The sequence below is a fragment of the Calonectris borealis genome, chromosome 2, assembly GCF_964195595.1.
Source record: "Calonectris borealis chromosome 2, bCalBor7.hap1.2, whole genome shotgun sequence".
NCBI classification, from domain to species: domain Eukaryota; kingdom Metazoa; phylum Chordata; class Aves; order Procellariiformes; family Procellariidae; genus Calonectris; species Calonectris borealis.
In genome coordinates this window covers 37,820,014-37,847,587 of record NC_134313.1, presented here as the reverse complement: position 1 = coordinate 37,847,587, position 27,574 = coordinate 37,820,014, and the positions used below count along the sequence as shown (strand labels likewise).

At 38.0% G+C, this 27,574-nt stretch overlaps 1 protein-coding gene across 2 annotated transcripts in view; it reads right to left on the bottom strand.

Annotated features, from left to right (window-relative positions):
- NCOA2 (nuclear receptor coactivator 2) overlaps positions 1-27,574 on the bottom strand; it is a 197,073-nt gene that overhangs the window by 45,112 nt on the left and 124,387 nt on the right. For both annotated transcript variants that reach the window (XM_075141677.1, XM_075141678.1), the window contains exons 6-10: positions 11,290-11,393; positions 6,222-6,399; positions 4,606-4,791; positions 3,615-3,716; positions 3,386-3,526 (exon numbers count right to left, since the gene is read on the bottom strand). In XM_075141677.1, coding sequence (XP_074997778.1) covers positions 3,386-3,526; positions 3,615-3,716; positions 4,606-4,791; positions 6,222-6,399; positions 11,290-11,393 — 711 coding nt within the window. The remainder of the gene's footprint in view (positions 1-3,385; positions 3,527-3,614; positions 3,717-4,605; positions 4,792-6,221; positions 6,400-11,289; positions 11,394-27,574) is intronic.

Here is a 27,574-nt window from a genome sequence, read left to right as displayed (position 1 = left end):
AATTAAATTAATGAGAAACTATAGTACAGGTAGCTTAGTTGCTCAACACCTGATGTTCTAAATCCATCAGCACTGATACCGCAGACACTGCATTAATTTCTAAAAAAAAAAACAAAAACAAAAACAAAAAACGAAGAAAAATTTTGACAATAAATAGATGGGATGCATATAAAATAAAGGATCCCACATACTGTAGGGTGATCAAAAGAAAACCTATAAGGAGTGACAGGAATAACAGGACAGATACTATGAAATACAGAATATTTCAGGAGTGGACCAGGAAGTCCTTGATGTCCATTTCACTTTTCATCAAATATGTGTCTAACTCCTTTTGTTCCTCATACATTTTTTCATCTGTATCATCTACACCACAATGATTAATATAAATGCCTTTAGTTTCTAGATCATCTGTTTCCATTAGCCTGTATCTTTTCCTCCTTATTGCCTGCTTAAATTATCTTGTAACAGTTACTCTCACTACTTCTTTAATTTAAAAAGTACATAAATCTCTTATGTGGGAACAATTAGAATTAAGAAGAACTGGAACAAGAAATTATTACTTTTTAAAGAACAAATACAAAAATATACAGCTCAAACAAGTTACAAATACAATTACCTAAACCAAAATTGGGGCTGTGCTATCCTTCCCCACCGTTAGATATGACAGGATTTCAGGTTTGGGGTTTACTTCAATGTACATATTCTGCAGCCCTTAAGTTTTCAGTGTACATCTGAACTTCAACAAATTCAGTTCTCTAACTTCTGTAGACCCCTGTGACATTTCTTTAATTAAAAATGAAAATCACGTTATGGTAAAGCAAATCCCCAAACATTTATTCTACTGTTCACTCTTTGCCATCAATGAAACAAGTCTGATCATTTTCAATTCCTAGTGCAAAAGCTATTGTATTAGGATTGCAGATATGGCAGGAGGGAAATACTTAACTTACAGAATTTTCATATAACTGTTTAGGGAAAAAATAGGAATGAAGCACTACAAACACTTTTAATTTCCTATTTTTTCATACAGACACATTTTCTGTGGTTTTGGTTCTCTTTCTTTTTTTTTTAATTAATAGTATCATCTGATCTTCATTTCATTGCTTGTCCTTTAATATTTCCTGTTGTAATGAAATGACACGGTTTTCCTAGTGTGGCTTTATTAAATAGTCTCCTCTACCAGAGCTACCAGATTTTCAGCCTTGCAGGACTGGTTATGATTGCTTTCTTTCCCTGTCCCCCCCACTGTAATATATTGTTCTGCAAAGTTTTAAAGTATTATTTAGGCAGTGAGAAAACAGGAAGCACAATTTAAACAACCAGAAGGGTTTTTTTCAGAGTAAAAATGTAAAGAAAAACAAAAACCTACAACTGTGAAACAATACAAAGCAAAATTTCACTGTTAGGTATGTCATTGTTTCAGTTTAACCTTTGGGCACCAGAAGGTCCAAAGCTCTTAACTTTAGCATATACCACATCAGGAAATTCCAGTACTCAATGCCAACAGGATACAAGTGAAATCTCTACTTAAATCATTTTCCAAACTAATTCTTTAAGCAAACAAGAATGTTTCCGTATTCCTCTTGAGGAAATGCTATTTTTCTGACTGTGGCCAATAAAAACTTGCCATATATTTTGCACTTTATACTGAGAGTTAATTTGAAAGCTTTTGTGGTGTTTTTTTTTTTTGTTTATCAAGCTAATGCTGAATTTTTTTTTGCATTGTAACACTGAGTTACATGTAAGAGACCATTACTTACTTTTCTTCTATTCTCAAACCATAATGACTTAAAAAATGCAAGGGGTTCTTCAGTCAAGTGCAAAGATGCTACTGCCCAAGATATGCCTTGTTTTTCTTCTCCATGATGCAGGGCAGGGGGAACGAAACATTTCAGCCATTAGTGCTGGATCCTTTGCAGCAAAAGAATTCCAGAGGTTCTTCCTCCTCCTCTTATCACTCACTCTCTTCACTTCCACAAGTAAAGAGCCCCCTCATTTAGACTAATTCTGCAGTTTATACGACGATCCTAAGCCTCTCCTGCAGAATGATATAGTGTAAACTCCAAAACATGTATATTTTTATCACTTCACAGACAGCTCAGAGAGGACGCACTCAAGTCTCGGCACTGGATGTAGGAGCTGCTAATTTGGTCAGAAATCATTTGAAGAGGACTGAAGTAACAAGTGGCTGGATGCCGTAACAGAAACTCCTAAATCACCTTTGGCACAGACAGGTCCTTACCTGAAACTGCCTCTAAACCCCTGCTGTAACTTTAATTGCATACTACCTTCTTCAGCTCTGTCTGAAATCACAGCATAAGGCTGTGAACTTTTAGCGCTCCTACCCCAAAAGCTGTTATCTGAAATATCACAGTATTTCTGTGCCCCTACATTCCCAACATGAAACCTGAAGGCTTCATGAAAGCAGAACATATTAAAGAATATTTAACTAATGCCTCATGACTAAAGCTTTTCTTTTTTTTTCCTTTTTTTTTTTTTTTTTTTTGGTCTATTTGGTGGAATAATTTAAGATTCCAGTTACAATTTAGTTTCCAAGACAGCATGCCAGTTGTTTAATGACCATGGCAACTATTTGTTACAGGCCAGCTGTAAACCCTGTTCTGCAAACATGAACCCAAACAATGATGCTCCTGCACTAGAAATATTCCAGTTATTCCCCATCAGTTTTGAAAGGACTTTCCTGTGGAATATAAAGGGTTATTTGTCTTTCGTAATTTGGATCTGTGTTACCAGAATTAGCAGTATCAGGGTTTTATGAAAAGAAAAATCCCCACTCAGTGACTACCACGAAAACCTCATGGGGAACCTTTCACAATGCAGTACTCTCCTACATCTTACCTACCATAATCTTCACTGAGTAGATGTGCTTGTGGTGTATCCTATACACTTATCAGCTAGATACAGTACAACAATGTAGATTTCCAAATAGCACAAGTGCTGCATCTTTGATAATTCACACTGAGTGTTTCTCACAGGAAATGCGACAGTAAAAGTCCATTCTTGTAGAGAAAAGGAATACAGGTCAATGAACTGCAATGTGTGAGCTGAGGTTCTGAAGAATAATGGGTAGTGAATGTTTTGGTGGGCAACATGCAAGAGTCTTTCTTTCTAAAATAATTGTGACAATTTGAAGATTTAAAGCACCCACCAATATGGCACAGCTATAACAAGCAGGCTAAAACAAACAAGGAAAGGTGCAAAACCTCTCTAGAGAGCACCATCAGTGTGTTAGGAAATCAGATTGAAAAAGAGACTGTCAGTAGCCCTTGTTTGTTCCATGTAAACATAACAAAGAGAACATAACCAAGAGATACAAATGACAAACAGATTAAATATAGAAAGTGCTAAAAATATGAAACCTAACCTTCCTGGTGATGCCTCTTGGCAAAAGATATTTCTCCCTCGTGCTGCGAATGGAACCTCTGAATGCATCTTCTCACCAAATCCTCCCAGCCAGGTTTCATAGCTGCTCGCATGGTACTTGTGTCCAGTGAAGTTATTTTGCCTGATATTAGATAAAACCTTTGTTACAGCAATTTTCCCTTGGGGCGGGGTGGGGGGGGGAGAAAAGAAAAACTCCTATTTCACAATACCTTGTAGATCCTGGCGAGTAGTAAAGCTCTCTGATGAAGGAAGAAGTGGTCTTTCCTTCATTGGAGCTCTTCTTGCAACACAAATCAAGCAAGATTGCAAATCTTAAAGAAAAACGTTACTTCAGTAATTTGTATAGAAGAGGAAGATTTTGTTTCCACAAGGAATGCAGAAGTATTTTTTTAAAATTCTTTAAATCTTTTTGGACCAAAAGAATAGATTTTGTACCAATAAAAGGTACCAATAGAACTCAGTGGTTTTACATCTTCATTATTTCCTACATTAAACAACACAGGATAGGTGGGTTTGTTTTCTTTTTTAGTAGAAAAATTATCAAGGACTCCACCACAGCCCATAACTATTGGCACATGTTTATGCATATACCTGTAGCAGCTCAACCACTCAGGAGATAAGTAATAAAAAAGGATATACTGCATGCACAGAGAGCACATTTCTTCAACACTCACCATTTTGTACCTTCTAAGCCACATTTCTTAAACATGCCCCAAATGCTTGCTGTCCCTGAGAAAGCAGCTTCATAATAAGCTATTTTTACTTATCTGAATATTTAAAATACAATCTGAGGGAATTTACCTGCTGAAGTAGTAAATGGTAAAGGAAATGGTGAACCACAATTGTCTTCAAATTCTAAGAACTCAAAAAATCGAAACTTTCCTCCCAGTCAACTACATTCTTCTTACAATTGCAGTGACATAAAATTAGGATATCTCTTTAATGTAAACAGAGTTACTCTTAATTTCAATTATAGTTGTTTAACAAATAGGTGCATGCGAGTGTATAAATTCATAATCCAAGAAACAAGTACACTTCTACAGTTAAATGAAAAAGAAAAGAACTTACAATTTTTCCATTTTTCAGGATTCAGAAGCCACTTTTATCAACTTTACCTCACTTTATCAACTGCACTGAAACTGCTGTCCCACAACAGCATGGAAAGAGAAAATACTAACACAAACTGAAAGCAGTAATTACCTTCACCGTCCTCCTTGAAGGAATTTGGTTGAGAAACAGCAAAGCACTGCATAGTTTCATATTTCTGATGTGCTTCCTGGTTATCATGGCCTTCTTCAGAATCAGCAAGAGGTTTTACCAGCATCCGACAATTAAAGGTATGGCTATTACGCCTAGGAGTGTCACCAGACCAAGATCCGCCGTTCACTGAGCAAAGCAAAGATCATAGAGTGAAATAAATCTGGTAGCAGTCATTTCTGCTGCTTATCCACAGGAAATTAATCAAGGTGCTTTGCAAACTGGTCGGGAAACAGGCTTGTTTAACAACAACAATCTATTTTTAATATTAGAGCCCAAACCAGCACATAACAAGGTAATTTATAAAATTCTCATATTTTGAGAGCACTGCTAATTTGTTCAGCTATCATGTTTTTTTTAAGTGACTTGTAACAACATAATAGAAAAGCAGGATAAAAGTCTCAATATTGGTGCATGTAAAAGTTACACAGCACAGTGAAAAGCCTACTAGGTAGATCAAGTTAATTTATATGCCCGGAAGAAATAAGGCAGTATGTAGGATCTGTCCATTGAACTTAAAAGTGATTAATACAAAAGAGATGGCAGCGTTGTATAAAAATCTGTGTCCGGATTAGAAACAGAAAGAAAAGAAACTAATCAGTATTTATAAAAATAGGAAGCAATGCAATCGGGCATTTATTGAAACACATAGTCTCAGCTACAATGGGAAAGACTGAAGGGATGACAATGACCTGGATGCAGCGATGGATAAAACTAAAGCCTAACACAGTGCTTAAGACAAGTAAAAAAGGAAACGAAATCCTGAGATGCACAAATATAGGTACTGGACATCAGTCAGAACGAATTAATGTAACACCACATAAGGAAATAGCAGGGTCATATTTAAAATACTCTTCACTTGCCCTCTTCAGTCATAAAATGCAATAAAGGCAGTAAATTACGGGGTTTAGCCATTAAAAGTGTTACATTTTCGATTCTTCAGGGGTTTATAAATAAAGTCATAAAATGCTAAAGTGAATTGCATAATAGTTTTTAAACTGCTGTGAGTAAATTAGGTGCCTAGTATTGACTTTCTTTTTCTTTTCACCTCCTCCAAAGACCAATGACATTAAAACCAGTATTAATATAAATGCAAAAAATGGCTGCAACTAAGAAAAACAGTTTTTGAAAGACAAGGGTAAATATTGGTGAGACTAAAAAAATTGAAATAAAAATTCTAGCATAAGGTGTTTCCCGATTTTCCTTTTAAATTCCCCCTTCCTTGGGCCATTCTTAGAATAACCAGCCTAGACAGGGAACTAACAGAGTTCATATAGCTAATGCTGTCTGTTAGTGATTCACTCTGGAGATCCATTAAAAGTATCAGTTAACATGAGTTACTAAGAGTAATTTTAACAAAGAGGAATCTGAAAAGAGTGGAGGATGCTTTTGAGAATAATATTAATCATTCATACAGACTATATATTCATTAAAAATAAGTAGAGTATATATGATGAAACCATAAGTAGTGAAAGGATGTTAACTTAAGTTATTGAAACGCTGATTTATGAATCTAAAGTTAAATAAGTAATGGTATGATATGAAGAAAAGGTATATACCTAAAGATTTTGGCAGCAGGATTTTGACAAATTCATTGTGGTCCCCTACATGCAGGATGCTGTATATGCTTGTGTTCATCAGCTCTTCTTGGTTGTACCTTAGGTACTGTGTCACATTCTCAGAAACAAACACAACATTACCTTCTGGGTTCACTACAAAGAAGAACCCATCTAGGGCCTAACAGGAAAAAAAAAAAAGCAGAGAGAGAAGGAGAAAGAGAGAGAAACACAATACCAAACAATCAGATTAATAACAAGATATCCAGAAAATAAGTATTTCCTTCAGAAGACCTAGCTGAATCTTTCTGCATCCATCCCAGTTCTTATATTCTTGGCTGTAATAGCAAAGGACACATTTCAGATTGAGCATCTAATCTTACTTATATCAAACCAGTGTAAAAGCACAGAAAGGTGCACCCCTTGCAAAATAATGAAACCCACACATGAAAACAAACCACCACCACCCCAGCCCAAACAAACAAACAAAAAAAACATAATGGAAGAGGTTGCTACATATCTGCCTGCCTATGAAGTTGGAAACCTGGACCAGAAGCTGGTTCTGCTAAATCTAGAGCCTGTTCACCCCTCTATGCAGCAAAGGAGACTGATCCCAGGAAAACATCATCAGATGTGCTGACATAAGGCAAGGAGAACACTGGCAGAAAGAAAGAGAAAGGCTCTGTCCACGTCCCCAGTGATGCATCTTCACAGAAGTGAGGCCCCATGCAGCCAGGAACACGAGGGGTTAAAAGCAGAGAAGGGCACAGGGAGCTGAGAGCAGGCAGTGAGCATGGAGGATGGTGCAGTTTTAGTCTCTACTCCCAGGACTGCCACCTTTTTTTTTTTATTTGACGTAAGTTTAATTCAGTCCACACATGATCCAGGGAACAGGAACCAGACTTTCACCTCTTTGACTCAGCTCCATGCTATTCCAAAGGACTTAAAGTTTCTGCGAGGATGTGTCTAAATTAGTCATTTCTGCTGATTGGTTTCCCCCCTTATCTCTTGTGATGGTGACAACCTAGCTGAAGCATTCTTTCCAAGATATCTGCTGTATGTTATCTGAAGCCTAAGCCAAATACTACATCACTTCTACCTCATGAGGCTAAAGTAAAAATTTGAATATCAGTAAGAACTTCTCATGCAACCTTGCTTTTCCTTGAGATACAAGCATGATTGTGGATTCATATATGTAGATACAGAAAGAATACATCCTTCTAACTTTATGTCATATGAGCAGATAAAGGGGGACACATTTAAACTTAAAGCACCAAAGCTTTTGGTCTAAGCATTCAATTAACAATTAATCCATGCAGACTTCTGCAGCTTTGCCTGATTTATTCACCTCTCTACGGATTGGTGGGAAACCACTAGAACAGTTGTTAGTTATTGTATCTCCAGGGTCACAAACAATTCAGAAAAACAGGCAACGCATGATTCATTATGGGTTAATTAAAATACTAAACCTGAACTCAGCTCACTGCAAAACAGTCTAACAAGGAGGAGCTGCCATAGCAAACGTATACAGGCATGTGGCATTTTTGGTATGACCAAACGTGTATACCGTACAATTTGCATGTTGGTCTTAGCAGACAGTTCTCAAGTACACAGGTTACAGATACATATTAAAAATATTGTACGCTACCGAGAGTTAGCAAATCCAGACAGTATGAAAGAGAAGGCTAAGGAGGGATCTTATTTCTGTCTTCAGCCACCTAGCAGAAGGCTAAAGAGAAGACAGAGCCAGGCTCTACTCAGAGGTTCACAAGGGAAGGATGAGACACAACAGGCACAGGTTGCAATACAGGAAACTTTATGGAGATACAAGAAAAAAAAAATTCACCATGAAGGTGGCTAGATATGGGAAGAGGCTGCCCAAAGAGGCTGTGAAATCTCCTTCCCCAGAGATATTCAAACCTCGGCTGGTCTCGGACCTGAGCCACCTGCTTTAGTTGGACCTGCTCACAGTGGGAGGTGGGACTACACAAGCTCCAGAGGTTCTTCCCAAACTAAGTTAGTTAATGATTCTGCTAAAGGGGAGGGATAGTGAAAGCACAACGCACAAGCATTGCTGAGCTAATGGTTGCCAAATGCTTTGTTTGTTCTGTTTTTAAATTACAAAATAATAAAACCCACAAATAAATGTACAAGTATATACCTTTCCTGACTGCCTCTAAATTAATATAAACTAGGTCTTTCTTCCTCCTGTTAATTGTCACAAATTCTAACCTCTGACTTTGTTTTTTATCATTGCTGTCTTTTTCTTTCTGATCATTCTTGGTTCCTCCTGTTAATTCACTTTCTTTGGAGTGCTCCCTCCTTTCCATGTGCTTTCGTAACATTCATGACATTTGTCTGCTGACTAGTATTTAGTTTAACTAACAATGATTTACAAGATTTAATTAATTGAGGCTCTAATACAATTTTCTATCAGCATCTCTGCTGTGGATTAGTGTCTTAGACTGCATTTCATCATCGCTTGAAGCCAATGTGAGCATGACCTCTTTGGTTTAGTCTCTACACCATGACAGCTCCCTGTACTGTCTGAAGATATGAAGAGCTGGACCAGAGAACTGAGTTGGCTGAAACCTAATGCAAGAAAAAAAAAAAAGATGCTAGCCACATCAGTCCCCTGCACTGGCCCACCATGAAACCACATGGCGTTTAGAGCTGGCAGAAGGGTGTGGGTTTGGCTGAACCATTCTGCTTGGCAGCAGTCCATTCTTACACCAATTCAAAGAGATTGCAAAACCACAGCCATAGCAGATGTTTATCAGAGTCCTAAGCACAAAACTTTCAAAGGCAGAGATCGCAAGCAAGAGATTATGAGAGTTACTGGCATCCCACAATAATCTTCAGTTTTCCCTACGATTTTCCTACTACAGCAGCTTCTTTGGCAAGGAAGTGCTCTGGGCTGCTTCCTCACAGCTGCTTCTTGGGTTGACCACAGAAGCGGTCATCTGAGCCTAGAGTAACACAGGGCTTTATATACCAGTCTCCCATTTCTTTCTATTCTATTAATAAAATAATCTTGGAGGTAAGCAGCAGCAGGCTTTTGAGCAAGTTAATGCACCAAGCCGTTTAAATCTTTTAGAAGCTTCCACTTTTGCAATAATTTCTTAATTCTCTCCCCAGATGCACACGACCACAATAAAAAAAACTTTTCTTCAGAGCTATTGGTACAATGGAGGAACAAATAATGGACAATATGCTGGAAGAGAAAACAAGAGAACAGTTATTACTTTAGATGATATACTGGAATGGAAAATACGTTTGTGCTCTTTGAGCTGTTGTCAGCTCTCTCTTGACTATTTTTTCACCCTCTCTTCCTATCTTCTTTCTGCTTCAACCAAGAAATATGTTAAAATATTCCTCAGAGGCAGCTGCATGATGAATTTTACTCACTCTCTTCAACTGGAAACACTGACTATTTTGAGGATTCTTCAGTTTTATTCTTTAATAAAAACAGACAATTACATTTCTAAACCAAATCAACTAATGAACTGTTCAGCAGCATTGCCATCTTTATTATTATTTGGCAATGGAAAAGGGTAGGTTTTTGAAGAGGTTGTATGAAGGGGTTCTGTAAAGATGAAATAATTGCATTGCCTTAAGGAGATAAAGACACAATGAAAGTATCTGTAGTCTTTTCACAGTAAACGTATAACAACTTTCAGTCCTTTTAAGTTTCTTGGTACAAAAGGACCACGGTTTATTAATTTAGTTCCCCAATCTTTCATTGTTAATATGCAATGGTTTTACTGTGAAGGAAAACTAAATTAAATGGAATAACGGAACAGACGGGTGATTTTACATGTCATGTTTGCTGCAATAGCCAATCATGCAAGATAAGCCAGGAAAAAAAAAATCTTATCCTTATTTTCCCTGTGATAAAAACAGGACCTTACAATTAAATTAATAGGAAGTTAAAGATAAATTTTAGCACAGCAGTGTAAGACATGGATGTTTAACCTTGTTTGATAGCAAAAACATCATTCAATTCATTGAGCATGTATAATAAATATTAAATGAAATCAATTAATTTGTTACCCCTGCTTTTCAAAGAAGAATGTTTTCACTCCAACCTGTCTAATCTTCCTTATGTTTAGTACTGTGATTCTGGAACCTTTATTTCGTACGTACTACAGAAAACTATGTTTTCATCTAACAAATCATGAAAAATAATGCAAATACCTAAAACTGTTATAACATGCATTTTGCTCCTGCAACATTCAGAAATGACAGAATAATTATGCTTCTGCCAAAGCTGGTTCCTTTAGCTTGATTCAGAATTTGTGTTTTATCTAAAGTAACATTTATTCATCCATACAGATAAAGCCTACAGTCAGAACAGGAATAAACAGTTTGCAAGTGAGCTTAAGCAGATAAAGCAGTAGTGCCAAAGGACAGTAGCATATATCATTAGGATCCCAGATAACATACCTAGCCAACATTACTATTAATACATTTAGAAGCTAGGTTTTAACCATGCAGCCTTTGGGGATATCAAAATAACAGCTAAAATCAGACAGAAATCTTAACTGAACAAACTGACATACATGGCTTGAAAAGCTCTCCTAGATTACTTTGACATTCTAGAGGCAAGAATCATGCTGTAAGTGCTGAAATGATAAACCATTAAAACAGCACAGCAATGACATGCAATTTTAGAGGAAGTATTATTCATGTGTATACTACTGTATATGTAAGTCAATGTTTAGGTACAACAGGTCTTCCAAATCTGTCGTGGTTCGGAACAAATAAAACATGCACAAGACACCCAAGACTTGCTACCAACTGAAGCCCCTCAAGTTGTCTGTGTTATAAAGCAGCTGAATTATTTTTTTCTCTGCTCCTCCCCACGCCAAGTTAAAGAGAGTTTCGTCACTGAATCCAATAGAAATATGCTGCCTGCTCTTAAATGACATAATCCTAAGTAGCCACAATGGTTTGTCTCTCCACCATTCTTTTACAGCGACCTCCGACTGCACTTTTTCATTTCATTACACTGCTCTTCATCCTAAGGGAAGCAGAACTGGCTTAAATAAAGGAATTTTATGCTCTTCACCTCAAGCATCATTGGTCCAAGTGCATCCTTGTCGATGACACTCTGACCCGTAGATGATACATCTGCTTTTTGCACTTCATCTTCATTAGCTGCTGCTGCTTTTTCTGCAATAAAGAAAACTATGTATTAAATGACAGAGCAGTGCTCTTTGAGTGATACAGTAAGAGCCCACAGAGTACTGAGACCAGCTATGAAACAGTTACAGTGCAACAATACTGAAAATGAGATTAAATAGTCTCCCCACAGTGATTCAGCAAAAGCATAACTAGTATATTTGCTTCTCAGTTTTGAAGTTTTGTGACACAAATGAAATAATTTCTGCTGTTTCTCTGCTAGACATTTTACTAAACTACAAAACATAGCACTGGGCAAAGACAAGGACTCCTCATGAAGATGCAATGAGCAAAAGCCAGGATCAAGGTGTATTAAAAGACTGATCTAAAAGAGCATGCAAAGCTCACAGCTGCACAACTTTTCCATGATTGCTATATTTAGAAGGAAAAAAGTAAGTCCACAATCTACTGTTTCAGTACTGAGAAACAGCAGTCTCGTTTCTGTTCCCATGCCTCCACCCGCATTTTTGCTATCACATAATTTTCATACTGCCTTATTTACCAATATGTTATTAAAACTATATGCAATTTCAAGTGCTGTATTTGAAAATTACAGGCAAGAAAATAATGATTTAAGGTTTCTGGAGCATAATGACACATATTACAATATGTTATATACAGTATCACAGATCATACCCAACTGCAAATATAAGGGATATTCATACATACTGCAACTTTCAAATCAAGAGGGTTTGTAATTCCTATCAAGTAATGGACTGTATTAATTTTTCAATTCCAAGAATTATACTGGTGTTTAAGGGAGAAGTAATAAAAGTAATAAAACCACTATACAAAATACATATTCTACATTATAAGTTAATGAGACAAGTAATTTTTTCTTGCTAGTTCTATACTCAAAACATTCTTTTATTATTTTCCAAGCAATTACGTAAAAGCTAGGGCTATACTGCAATCTAGAATACTAAAAATCATTAAAGATTTTTTATTTTTAATATTATACAATAGATTATCTTAATAAACGTGAAAGCACACTGAAATTACGGTAACAAGAATTTATGCCTTCTACAACAATAAACCAGAAGATTCATTGTAGGAATTACTGAAAGTACCATGTGCGGATGGAGCGAAGGGCCTCTGGAAAATCACCCTTAGTGAAAATTAAAGCATCAGTCACACAAATTAAAATGTATCCAAATGTACAGCATTTTCCACTATCTGTAGATCTGCAATACTGCAGCCAAAGTTCCTCTGAACTCTTTCCTTGGCAGAGGTTATAAGGTCAGTGTGAATATACACTACTTAGACATACAGTAAAGGAACTGCTTTGGAGAACCCCTGGGTGTTCTCCTATCACGGGTCACCTGCTGGCAATAAAGCTTTGGTCACTCGGGCTGTCTCATCCGAGATTTCTGTGGTTTCTTGCTTTCATGAAAAAAGAGTCACAAAAATCTTAGCTGTCTTTTTAGGGTGTGTTTTTTTGGCAAAAAGCAGAGATTAGGTGTAACAGAAAAAAATTGAACAATCCTTCCCATACTACAATATAGCAGAGTTGGCACCATATGATGATACCATACTGAAAATATGTTCTAAAATTGTGAAAGAATTCTAAAAGATTCTAAAAATAGGGTTGAGCTTTTAATAAAGTCGGCGATGATATTTGTTTCCCATCTGTTCCTGGTAGCATAAAGTGATCCCTGGTTTCACACTGCAAAATATTACAATGGATACAGATACCAGCTTCCTGCTTTCATCCCCTCACTGCTTCAGTCATTGATACCCCTTGAGTACTGGAGAACACGGGATTATACTCTGTGCGCTAGAAATGGAGGGGCTGCAGATACGGTACAGCAACGGTGTGCAAGCACATTCACTACACAGTATTTCCTGGTTTCATCAATTTACAAAGACTACTTTTACTGATTATTTTTCACATAATACAAAATGTTTGCTGAACATTTTTTTCACTCTTACAACCAAGGAGTTCATACAAACCACCAATAATGTATCTATAAAAATAACTGTTCTCTTTTATGAACACTGGTGAGGTTTTATACAAAGAAAAAGGAGAAAGTTTTTAATTACTGTAATGGTAATCAACATAGAAGCAGTGATACCAGGTCAGGCCAAGGATCTCTCAAGCCTCACATCCAGTCTCTGAAAGTAGCTGCTTTCCCCTCTGTGTATGAAAATGCTATTTAGACCTAAATGTTGCATACTTGCCTCTCCCAGTGACGATGACAACACACTACACTACTCATGATGTTTGGTTAGGCATTCCAAAAAGCATTACAAATCAAAAGTGCTCCCAAATGATGGGCTTCATAATTGGACCTGTAACTTAATTGTGTAAGAAGTTAAGTGGCCGGAGAGCTTAGAAGAGGCTACACATTCAGGCCACAGGGCCCTATACATTTATTTAAGTGGCATTGTATAGGAAACCATGGCCTCGGACAGCCTCTGAGTAGGATCAGCGGTAACTTATGTCGATGTTACAAACTGCAGCTACTAATAATGTTAAGCTGTGCAGTAAATTATCCATTTTTGACTGAACTACAAAGCCCCTCGTGAAGACTCTATCAGCACATACAGGAAAAGTAAGTGCAAACCCTGTCAGCAGTGTCGTCCTGACAGACAGGCATGGGGAACATCTTTAAATGCAAATCTTTTCTTCAGCAGTACAGCGGGGTGAATTGAGAAAAAAAATTTGTTGCAGGAAGGTTGGAAAAAACCAACAACCGATACATGAATTTCTAGTGCCGACAACAGTCATGCATTTATCACGAGTCGGTATTTTTTGTTTTCCTTAACAGTTCCAGCTTCTGGCATTAAGTAGTGTGCAAAAATGTAAAGTTTACTTTTCCTTTTTTTACTTCTCCTATCTTTTTTAGGTTCACTGGGGGCCCTACAAACAAATCAAAAGCACAGAGAGTTTATTATTTCTACATTAGATTAATGATTTTTGAATGTTAGGGGTTAGGAAAATAGCAGCAGAGGCCGAACCTTGCAAAGCCTCTCAGAAGCCTTTTTTCCAGCCCCATGGGAATTGCTGGTCTTACCCTGTGACTAACCACAGCCGCTAGATTTTTCCACTGCGGCCACTAACACGGAGAGTGGGAGCTGGTTCCCTGATCTCGCACCTTCCAGCGACGCTGCCTCCTAGAACAGCGATGTCTCTGTTCAAATGCAAAACGCTGGGAAAGCATTACCAGGCATCCTACGGGCATAGCGGCTAAAGCAGAGCAGAGGTTTAGTATGGAAAGAGAAATACAGCCTTGTGCCAGTGGAGGAAGTGAGCAGGGTGGAAAGGGGCTTCCCATGGCTTCACCTCCACACAGGGAATTCTCCGCTGGAGAGGGAGCGTTAAATTAGAAACCGGTCCCATCCTTACAAATATGGCTACCAGGGATCAAGCATATTTTATCTAAATTACAGCGGAATAAACTTCACACACATGAAATAATTATTAGCTCCGCTCAATTAAGAGTTTAGCCTAGAGAGAGAAAAAAATTTAAATAAAATAGAAGTACTCCTGAGAGAGATACTGCAAAGAATATATACATCCAATTATGTAGCATTTTAGTGATGTGTGTAATTTAGACTTTAAACTGTGGATATGTTTACAATTGTATACGCAGTAATATACTAAAATACATATTAGTATTTTCAATTCGGCATCTTCCTAGTGATCATAAACTGTATTTACTTTTCTACGTTTATATACAGAAGAAAGAAGGAAAAAAAAGCCCTCACAAATATTTTCTGATAAATTTATCAGTGAGAAAGCCTCAAGCTTTATTTGAAGCTCATTCCAGATTCTGAAAGCAAACCTTTGTGAAATCACATTAGTTTAACAGAAATTTGTAAGTCAGAGAAAGAGAAGCCAAAAGCAATAGCTCGAAGTCTCCTGCTATGTTTTAACTTAGGAAGCCTTCCTGGTTTTCCACCCTCCCAACTCAAGCTATGTCAGTTCTCTCTGGATTTCCGACAGCAGACTCAGAAGTGCTACTGACGGGCATTGCCTTCTCCTGGTTGTGTTTCAAGCCCGCCCTTCCTACAAGTGGGCAGGCAGGACCAGCTGAACCGCCCGAAGAGCTCTCTTTGTCTGTATTCAAGCTCTACTCTGACTTCCTTAATGAAACCGGCTACAGAAGTCGTTCCCCCTTCATGCTCTCTGCAAAACCAAAATGCATTTTCAAAGTAAAGAACAAAACCGTAGCCTCTGTAGGGACTGCAAAAAGATGAAGCATAGTCTGAAAGAGAAAATTTGCATCAACACACGTTTAGTTTATTTTTCATAGGAGAATCACCTAAGGTTCTTCATAAAATAAGAGGAGCAAGAAAAGAGAAGCTGGTGAAACGCTGGACAGGGCAGCACCCGTGCTCTACAAACTCCTGAGGAAAAAGGTCAAGAGAAAAACAACTGTAACGGGCAGAATCAAATTTATTATACAATACTGTTTAAAACAGGTTTTCTCAGGTGCCCCGTATAATTCCTGTTCTTCGTAATTTTCTGGAATTGCTATTGAAATGTCACACCCATCTCAAATCATATATCCTCATTTATATAATAATAGGTAAAAAATACAAGCAAAGAGATTTATTATAAGGGATACTAGAAAGCTCAACTCTGCACATTAGAAAAATCACACGAATCAAGAAAGATCCTTATAACAGTAACAGCAACATCACTTGAGAGTGATTGTAAATGCTATATACTGTTCAAACATGCAATTAAATTTTACACTACAACTGTCTTGAAAACAACTTATCTTCTCCATTTTTTGTATGCATTAGCCAACTACTTTTGTCTTGCCTCATTCCTATTTGTGAGTAAGTTTACCCTGTGTGGTCCTTCTGCTCTCTCCTGAATTGCCGTGCAAAAACAAAATCCAAACAAACAATCAAGGAAACAGTAAAAGTATGCAACTGGCCAAAGATAAGGGTAGATACAGTATTAAAAACTGATGTTAACATATAATAGAAAGTATACTTAGCGAATTGTTATATTTTAGTTGACATTACAGTTTTAAGTATTAGATTTAATAACATTTGAAATATCAGATTTAATAATATCTGTGTGTGACTATTGCTAAGTAATGATATTGACTGTGGTCATGGACAGGACGTTTTTAACATGAATTAGGGCTATACAAAAAGTACCTTCAAATGTATCAACTTGAAAAAAAAAACAGAAAAAAAAACAACAAAAAAAGAAAGCTTGTATTTGGTAATGTGAGCAGTTTTGGATCACTACACATGATAAAGCAAAGCAGTGAAGAACGTGTAAGTTATTTTGATGCTTGGTTAACCACAGGGAAAGCAGCTCTGCCTTGTAGCTGCGTAATTCAAAGCACTATGATCCATGGCTCACATGGAACTTGATATCCACATGCACGTTTCTTACCCAGTTCCCACTGCCTTGACACAAGTTGTTTTTTCTCCCTGAAAGCAAGTAGTTTTTCAAAAGATCGGTGCCTAAGAAACAGCAACTATTTCAGCAATCAATTTTAAGACCAGCTTATCCCATCCCTGTGAATAAAGTTAGCTACTATTTTAGGGAAGTGATTATGTAGTGAGATTGCTCTTTCATCATACAGCATACATCTGTCCAGAGCAAAAAAGCTATTAGACTCTTGAATACATTTTTTTCCTCCAGAAACTATAGATCAAGTCTAACAGGAAAAACTATGCAACATCTCAGGAAGGTTTTAGGAGGTAAAACAAGGGAGAATTATGCATCTGCACCGAACTAAAATTAGAAAAGCTGCCATATGGCTCTGTGAAGCCAGCAGCACGTTCTTATTCATTAGGAAGCATTCTGCTAACATAAAAACACAAGGCCTTCCTGTGCTCTCCAAATGTGTTTATCTTTTCAACATTAATGCACGATATATCATCAGGCTGCTGAAATCTCCTGCAGTGCATATTAAAAAAGCACAGCTGCACTTTTTCTCAGCACGTTTATTCACTGCGAGCAATCTAAGAGCACAGCTTTGCCCACCTCCCCGACACACAGCCCTCTTGTTAGCACGGCTCGGCTCCCTTTCAGTTGGAAAGGGCCACGCGCCCACCCACCCGCTCGCCCGCCCAGGCCAGGCCAAGCCAGCAGCACCCCACACCTCCCCATGCCCCGCTCCACTCATCACACCCACATGGTTTAGCTTCATATAAATACTGTTGGTGGAAGCACACCTAAATGGTAAATGACCCCAGGGCTTAAGCTAAAAGCCGTCGGAAAGCTGCAATCTCAATTACTCGCTCAGGAGTAATGGCACTTACAACACCGCGATTTCTTCTTTGCAGTGTCTTCAACTTCTAATTGGCGCAGCTGCTCTCCCGTCCCACACATACCTGCCCCACCTTCCCACTGTAAAGAAGCATCAGGAAGATGCTAGCTCTACAGAAAGCTTTGCATTCTCACAAAACCACCAAATATAGGTAACCTTTAATGGAGCTTTTCAAGCTTTGAGTGATGTCTGCTCTTAGAAAACTCAGCAACAGTAGCCAGTGTATAATATTTTCATGGACACTGAAAGTAAAACAAGCACTGAAAAACCATGATGGTTTTAGGAATAGCAACAAAAGGAAGTAATAATACATAAAATTAATACTAGTTTCATTTCTCTTAATAATTTTGACATTTCTCCATCATTTTTTTTTGTACAAGCCAGCATTTTTGTCACCCAATGCAACTTCTGTGAGAAGTACTGCCTGAGAAATAATTGCCCTCAGCTCAGTTAAACTGGAACAAGGACAAAAATCATGAAATTCAACTCACCAAGAATAATATTTGACTGCTGGACAGAAAGAAGCCTAGTATCTCTGATGTATTTTTTGCTAAATACTTCAATATGCATTTTACTACCTCTTCCTTGGTTTCTTCTCTTCCCCATTCTCATTTTGCCTGTCTTTTCTGTCATCACATCTACGATCCCTTTTTTCTCTCATTATTACAAAACTCAATGGTCTACTTCTTGGCAGTGAGGAAGAGGACAGGCGGCAATGGTGGAAGTGCCCCCTCCTTCCTCCCCTCGCCCCAGGAGCCGGTTGGCTCCAACCCACTTGAGCTGGGGTGTCACAGTGCCGTGCTCCCAGCACAGGGCTCCATTCAGAGCGCTAAGGCTGCGTCTCACCCTCTATAAATACACTTAAATAGCTTCTCTAAAGATTGCTAACTCTTGGATTTAACAGCAGCAACTAAAAGTGCCAATGTTATTTACAGAAATAGCATTATTTGCAGAAATATGTACCTACTATTCCCAGATTTATCTACTTAATGCAGTGGCAGAGGTTATTCACACCTGAGACGACGTCAGAAGGTCACTAGTTTCTGGTAAGTTAAGGACTGGGAACTGAAGTAAAACCCAGAATTACAACCCACTTGCTGCTGCTTAACTGAAGAATAAAGTGTCCTATCCGGGACCCCAAATCTGCAGCATGTGATAAAAATACAAAACAACAAAGCAAGTAAAATAATTTCCCTGCTGAGACTATTTCTAGTATTTTTATTTATCAGTAAAGACACAGAAGGACAACTGTCATCCTACCATTTAAGTGAAATCTAAACTAAGACTAAAAGCAACCCTGGATCCAGAAACTATTTCTCACCCTCATTTTACACTGTGAGGATACGTCGAACTACCACATTGTGAGTGGAAAGTTGTTTTTCATGAAGATCTCTTGTACGTGGAATTAAGCTTCCATCACAACCTTTACCTGTTGACCTCCTGGACATGTTGCAACATTGACCTTTTCCACTAAGTTTTCAAAAAAAGTGGAAAGAATGTAACTGAATGTAGTTTTACTCCTGCAGAATTTTTAGACAAGTCTTAGCTTATTAAAATATCTGAGTACGTTCAACATACGCTTTTATATAAAATGAAAGAGTGTGCTTGACTTGCAAACTGATAAATCAAGTGTGTGTGCATATATTCCGATGTTTTTAAGTGATATTCTTTCTCTTTTCTCCAAAAAGACCACTAACACTACCTTTCCAGTGTATGCTGACTGGCTAGAGAAAGAGCATAAATAAATTAATCATCAAAGGTGCTGCCTGCCCAGGAGACTTCCCTATCAAAAGGCCAAAATCCAGGATGGTGCTGAGAAGGTATGATGTTCACTGGTTTAAAATGCTTTTTTAAATGCTGGGGTTTTGGGGTTTTTTTTTGCATTTACACTTCCTAGTAACCGGTATAATCTCAAACCTCTGACTGGTTGTGGTGTAATTTAGAATATTTTGTAAGTGCCTAAAACACAGTACTTAGACAACAAAGGAGTATACACGGTAGATCAAGTACATTGTCTATCAGTGCCTCACCCAAAAATACCCTCAATTTAATCAGTCACTTATTATTCTATTCTGGAATCAGATAAGCAGATTCAAATATATGTATCTGTAGCCGTATACGCAAACACATATCCAGGAAACAGTTTTGCCTCTGTTGGTATTTAGATGACTTCAAAACACTCACGTAAACTACTCAAGTGTACATGATAACGAACACCATGCATCCATCAGCGTTGACTTAGAATCTGTTACATTAATATGGCTGAATTTCAAAAGAAAGAGCCAAGCTAACTGACCTCTGCACTCAAATATTAGATACAAATATTTGGCATCACTCAGTTTAACATAGTAATTATTTTCTTTGGTATGTACTGAATTAGGACAGAAAATTTTACTGTATTTTTTGGCATTTACAATTTTATAAGTGTTAGATATTTACTTAATGAGTAACCTCATCTTGTTTTGATAATTCATCTCTAAAAACAGCATTAATATGAATGTCTAAATGGAGGGAGCCCAATGTTCTTTAACATTTTGGCTGAGCTGATGTTTTCAAAGACAAGAAATATGGCAGGATCTGATAATTTCATTCAAAACAGGGCTCCATCACTGTCTCAGAAATAATATATTGCTTTCACAAAAGTTAACAGCTCTCCAGTTGGTTCTCTGACACATAAAAACACAGGCAAGATTTTGAAAATAAAGATACAAGGGTTAACACTCTTTAGACTAAAATCTGCAAATGCAATTGCCAAGCTAATTAAACTTATAGGTTTCCAAAACTTAGGCCAAAATAACACACTGAAAAGGAACATTAATCTAGCCAGACTCTGTTTCTTGAAGCCTCACTCTTATGTACTCAACCAACTGTTAAAAGGAAACAGATGACTCCCTTTCTTCGAACGCCACATCGCCATGATTACAAAATATCTTCTTTATTTTAGGATGCTGATGATAAATCTTTCTGACACACCAGATCATTCACAACAGGCAAAGATCTTTTTGCTTTTATAAATTGCCATCGACGACTGCAAAAGTTTTCAAGAGACCTAATATGGCGCACCAAAAAGAAATATGATGGATCATGGCTCCCTATGAGCCCATGAAAGAACGAATTTTCCATAATAAAGCATATGCCAAAATGGGGCACAGATAACTGAAGACAGTTAAGGAAGAACAGAAACAAGTTTAATTTAATGTGTCCATGCTAACATGGATAACAGGGCTCCTATTGCTTCTAAAAGTCCAGATTACAGGAGATAAATCTTTTACGAAAAAGCTCTAAATCATTAAGGACAAGTAAAGATTTCTTCCTATAATAGCCCAGCATTCAGAAATAGAAGCTGGGGCCCCTCTTCTTGCTTGTCTAACCCACCACCACAGGCCTCAGCGAAACATTTAAGTCAATTTAGAAACAGAAATGTTCCTGTTACTGCAAGGAAAGCAGAAGGAAAAAGAAAAGCTTCCTAGAAGAACCTGTTTACTTCTGTGTGTTAGTTACTTAAAGGAATTTTTTAACCCAAAGCCTTTACAAAACTGTATTTAAGATTTGTTTCATGTATTTCAACAGTGGCTACATTACTTCAGGTATGTTATGGATACAGCATGGCTGTTGGAAGGCTGGTAATGACTATTAAAACGTGTCTTTAAGATATTCTCTAAGCTTAAAAGATCTTTTTTCAGTACCCTAGAAAAGTTTGGCTTATCTTGTTGCTAAGATTTACATCCAGACAAAATCACTTTTAATCTCAATTACATTAATTTGTTCTGTCACGTTTTAAAATGCCTGGTAATAGAACTGATAGGTACAAATGAGCTCCCTTCAATAGACCGAACCATACTTACAACTTAATTAATTAGGCGTTATCGTTTCTTGTTCTCTAGTTCAGAATCATGAAGCAGGGATCAGCACCTAGTCTTAAAATAAGTCAGTATAACCCATAAACAGAAAAATAATTAAACACAAACAGCATTGCCTTCTCTATTTTCTCAGTGAGCTTTATCTCCTCTGAGAAGAAACTTTGACCTGCCTTAAAAACAGTTCCCTTACCCGCGGGCGACTAGCAGCTGAGGGGAAAGCATGCTCCATGTCGTGGCAGCGGGCACTGCCGTAGCCCGTTCTGCAGCCTCGCTGCTCTTACCCAGCCCCGAGGTCCTGACACGGCGCAGGCTGGGAGTGAGGTGCCCCCGTTTGGGAATCGTCTCATTGAGTATGCTGAACAAATGTGGCTTTAACCAGGAAATGCTGAAGATTAAGGTCTGACTCCAGTCATGTCCCTCCTTGGCACCAAGGCTGGTAATGCAGGTCTGCAGCCAAGCCCATGCATCAGACCAGAAGTGATAATCCAGAACCTTTTCCTCCAGTTTGTAATTTACTTACTCGCTTGCAAAAAGGAACATGGGTGCCTGCTCCTCACTTCATCCATTAGCACCAACAGGTGAGACCTTTTAAATAATAGTTGTTATTTCCACAGGATTACGGGTCCGCCTCAGCCTAAACATTTAAGGATACGGGGTTTTGAGCCAGGTATCTAAATTCTAAGCCATTTGTAGATCTGGGCCAAAGTCCTTAGAGTATTCTTACACAGTAACTCACAACAACCCTGAGAAAGCCAATATCCTGCCTCAGTTATATTTAATAAAGGTTTTATGGACTGGATTCTCTGCCTGTATCACTGATACAAAACCACAACAAACAAAAAGCTTACTGTGCATCTTTACATTTTAGATTGCCAACTGCAAACACATAATTATATTTTGAACATTAAGTACAACGGCCCGACAAGCTGTATTATAATGTCTAGTTAAAATTAGCATCTCTAGTAGTTAGACAGATGGTGACTCAACTTCCAAGCTTAATAGTAATCACAAAAATCCTTGATATTGATCAGTGTAACACTCAATGATTTATTAGTAAGTTTTGTCCCTAAAACATTCCCTAAAATGATTTGATGATTTCTTACTGCAGCACTAAGAAAAAAAAAACCAGTGTCAGAGAGACAACAGTGAATGGAATAAAACTGTCACAGGTATGGTGATGCTGATCCCAAAACTATGGCTAAAGCTGCACTGAAGGCAAGAGAGAGCGTAACTGGGGAAGAAGTGGAAAACAAAATGCAGGACAATTATCAAAAAAGAAAGAAAAGAAAACAACAAAGGCTGAAATACAAAGAAAATCCATTCTACCCAAATACACTTTTGACAGCTACTGACAGGGAGTATTGCGTTCAGAAAAGTCAAGGGGTATATTAAGAAATAACTAAAGATAGAAAAATAAACTCAAACATTCAAATATTTCCTCCAAGCTAAGGAGGTAAAAGGTTTTGCAGGAAAGAAGGAAGACAGGAAGAATTTTATGTTATTGGCACAAAATACCTCGATATTTTTCCACCCAACACCAAAACAAACAAACCAAGAAAAATCTAAATGAGGCTCCCTGTGAGTTTTCCGATCTATATTTAGGATTTACAACTTCGACATCTCTTCCTCCTCTTTTTTCCATTTCCAAGTGAATCAATTGTTATATTTAAGCACGCTTCCTCTTCAATGTTGAACATAGGCCCAGACCTAATTTGACATAGAATAACCTGCCTCTGGAAGACATCTCCCTCAGAAGAATCATGGGAACTGCAGGTTGTTCCAAGTCTTTCTAGGAAATTGTACCTCAGAAGAAAAAGCACCAGTAAAAGGCTAGTGCTCTTCATGCTCACACATCTTAAGACGACAAGGGACCACTCTAACTGTCCAGCCGGATCTCTGTAACGCATCCCAAAATATTTCACCAAGTGAATCCTGCGTCATGCCAAGAACCTCCACTGAATTACAATATGTATTTTGAAGGACATTCAAATCTGTTTGGGAGGGCTGATAGAACCTACCAATTTCTTCATTAAGTTGCTTCAAATTTCAATTAACTTTCCACTAAGAGTTGGATTTGGCCACAGATTCCAGGTGTCAGGCCGCATCCCGCCTTTGCCTGCTAAAGAGTCCTCCTGCGGCAGGCACACTGCCTAGCTCCATTTCGCTTTCTGTCGGTAAGCAAAGCCAGGTTTGCAGGGACATGCCTTTCTGATTCAAGACGAATACAGGCTCAGTGAACAGAGGTACCACACTGCTGCTTCTTCTGAAGGGGCACGTGGATACTTTTTCAGATAACATGGTGATATCTGGAGCATTGCCAGTTATGGAGTATCTACTTTGAAAGTTTTCTACTTCAGCAGAACTTAAATGTATGCACTTTTCTGTCCCCATCTTCTGACATTTGCTCTGATCTTGTGCGAGCTAAAGTAAAGTGGTTTGCTTTCAGAGGGAAGAGGGAGAGTATGTGTCTGTGTAAATGTGTAGTACACACACACGAGTACCCATCGTCTTGTAAAATACATATAGATGTGCCAACACTCTTTAATGATGAAAGGAAACAGAAGGCATACATGTCTTGGCTCTCTAACCATCTGTCTGAGGACATTCACTAAGAGCTCAACACTGTACATAACAGAGCAAGTAACTGATCATTTGCCGTGTCATCCTTCAAACTTCAGTCTATGGTTTTTTCCCCAGTTGCACACTGTGGGTTTTCATAAAAGAAACTGAAAGCTGAAGTAATAATTGTTTTTCATATCCTCAGTCATTTCACATTCAAGCACCCCTATTTCTCACTAACTGTGCAGTTGTCCATACGTAGAATCTTTTACAGAAATAACAAAATGCATGACTTAGAACAGATGCAATTGTCTTGGTTCTAGTTTGAACACAGAGGAGCCTTTGATCAATACCTCTTTAATGTGCTGTGAATCCACAGGTTTTCAGGATTCAAACACGGTATGAAAGGCATTGCACCCTGTTGTGAGTAAATATTATATTATCGCTTTTCAGGCTGCAGTCTTTAAAAAGAAAAGATAAAAGCTGTGTAACAAAAGCTAGGTTCCTTATAATAGATTATCTTATTTTGACTGAAGTATCATCACTACTCCCAGTAAATTAATTTGCTAATTTCCATAAATTAAGCTCCACAGAGACAGTCAAGGTAACATGAAGTCTCCTTCTTCATTTACTTGCTTTACATGCTGCTGAGATTAGTACGTTGCATCCACTAATCCAAAGCACACAGCAAGCCCTGGTGTTCTACAGTCAGCACCTTTTACACTGCCTACCTTCCGCAATAAGAGACTACAAACACAAACACTAAGACTCGAATCAGCAGCCCCCAATTCTTCTTTAGCACCTAAACTCAGCATTTCTTCTTTAGCACCTAAACTCAATATTTCTTATTGACCAGGCACCTCTGAAGACAGAGCAGCTCGTGAGAAACACTAGACTCAAGAGCTTAGTTCATATTGTGAAGGGCTGGATGAGAGCCCATATTTCTGTTGGTTTTTTTTTCCAAAATTTAAAATGCTAAATGCATTTATGATGTTTACAGTTCATAAGAGATTACATGATAAACTGCAAAAGAAACACTGTAAAATTTTGAAGTTTAAAGTGCTCAGTGAGAGTTTAACTGCAGCCTGAGAACAATACACTATCTGCAAGGAGGTAGCCTCCAAAATCCTAAATTTCAGGAAGAGATGTCTCCATCTTTCTGCAAGACATTTCTACTACACTCCCAGAAGTAAAAAATACATAGACCATTCTATGATCGTTAAATATTAAAGTAACAAAAGCAAAACTTTAATGAAAATATTCCTGCAAAGAACAAAGAGGGAATACTTGAGTCATATCCCCCAAAGTATGTTAAATATAGGAGAAGCAGCTCAATCCTTTATAGCATTCCCCTACATTGGTATTATAGACCTCTTAGATCACAACCATCTTTGCAGCTACAGAACATAAAATAAACAACCAGGCTCCACTAGCTTGAATAATTTTCTCCTGGCCATTTAGAAGTTATGAAAGAAAACAAAATAAAGATCAAAGAAAAGCAAAATACAAGTAGGATGCAAAACAAACAAGCAAGTTTTCCTGTAACACCTGCCAATAATTGCTATTTCTACCTGAAAAAGACCACTATCTTAACAGTTAGGAGTGAACATCTAGTTTCTCTTCAACTTTGAGCCACAACTTGGAGTCAAAGCTTAGATTTGTGGTCTAAAACTTCAAGCAAATTATCTCTAGAACTGAAGTCATCCATCATCAACAGAAGTTGAAGCCCACGGACAAGAGACATGTCTTGTTAAGTGACAGTCATCACCCGACACCCTGCAATGCCCAACAGCGTCAAGACAGCTGTGGGCTTTAGCCCATGGCTCAGTCATTGCTGGCACGCTTGGACCTGTGTTGGAGGGGGCCCCACCAAGGACCCGTGGGGAGACAGATCTTCTCCTCCAGTCAGATCAAAAATACTGCTCAGGCTCACCACACAACCACACAAATGCTACTGCCAGAGTAGGGTAAGGAATGGAAACTCCTGGCCAGGAGGAGGGCAGGGATGGTGGAACCAGGGCTTTCAACAGCGGCCTCATTTCCCACAGGTTAGTCTGCAGCTTGCACATCAACATCTTTAGGACCACTCTATTACTGCACTTAGTCAAAATAAATAAAAACAAAATTGACCTAAATCTCCTAATCAGATGACGAGTAAACAGTCTCATTAACTTTGGGCTATATTTATTCTAAAACAGCAGATAGGACTTTAACCGTGATTAGGAAGCAAAAAACGACAACGATCCACTAAATCCTATTAAGTGCATAGATTTTACACTAGTTTCACAATTTTGATTACCAGTTTGATGATTATTTTTGTCTGTTTTCTTGAAGCAAGAGAATCACAGAATCACAGACTGGAATCACAGACTGGGTTGGAAGGGAATTTTAAAGATCATTTAGTCCACCCCACCAGCCATGGCCAGGGACATCTTTCACTAGATCAGGTTGCTCAAAGCCCCATCCAACCTGACCTTGAACACTTCTAATGATGGGGCATCCACAACTTCTCTGGGCAACCTGTTCCAGTGCCTCACCATCCTCATCATAAAAAAATTTCTTCCTTATGTCCAATCTAAATCTACACTCTTTCAATTTAAAACCATTGCCTCTTGTCCTGTCACTACACGCCTTGGTAAAAAGTCTCTGTTTTTCTTGTAAGCCCCCTTTATATATTGAAAGGCTGCAATAAGGTCTCTCCAGGCTGAACAATCCCAACTCTCTCAATAGTTTGAGCCCAGTGGGGACACAAGTATATGTCACAAAGGCGTCTTCAGCTACTCCTCTCGTAAGTCATATTAATTAAATTATAACACTGCTTCCACAGAAAACTATTAGTATAATTAAAGTGCCATAAAACTTATGTGTAGATAAGGCCTAAGCCAACTAGTCTGCATGATACACAACTCCAGTAAAATAAGCAAACCCCAGGAAATTTCCCACTTGATGGGTCTGCTGGCTAATGACTACTTTTCATCAGAGCCAGAAATGGTCTGCATTACCTAAAACCAGTTTAAATTCTTCAGTGAATCAGAAGTTCTCTGGAGACATGCAAGTAGTAAAGTCAACATTATTAACCAAAAAGCTTTACAATGTACAGAGGAAGATCAAAGCCATTTTCAGTGCATCACTCTCAGCTGTAGATAGAGGAGACAGCAAAGCAAATTCAGTAATAGATTTTTTTTGTCAATGTTCTGCATGAATTGCTCAACTTCACAGCACAAATTCCTCTGACACTTAATTCAGTCTTAAAATCCTATCAGGCTGAAAGTACAGCACATATAAATAATAATAGCCATGCAGAACTCCTTCAAAAAAAAGATTCAAAAGTTGGCATCAATTTTAGATCTTCTGCCATCTCAAATACAAGTAACATTAAAAAAATGTAATTACAGTAAAATTGACCAACTGAAATACTTGCAAAACAAAAACTAACAAACAAAACCCAAGTCTGCATATGCTTTCTTGTCTTAATATCCTGATTTGGTAAGATATTTATGCACAT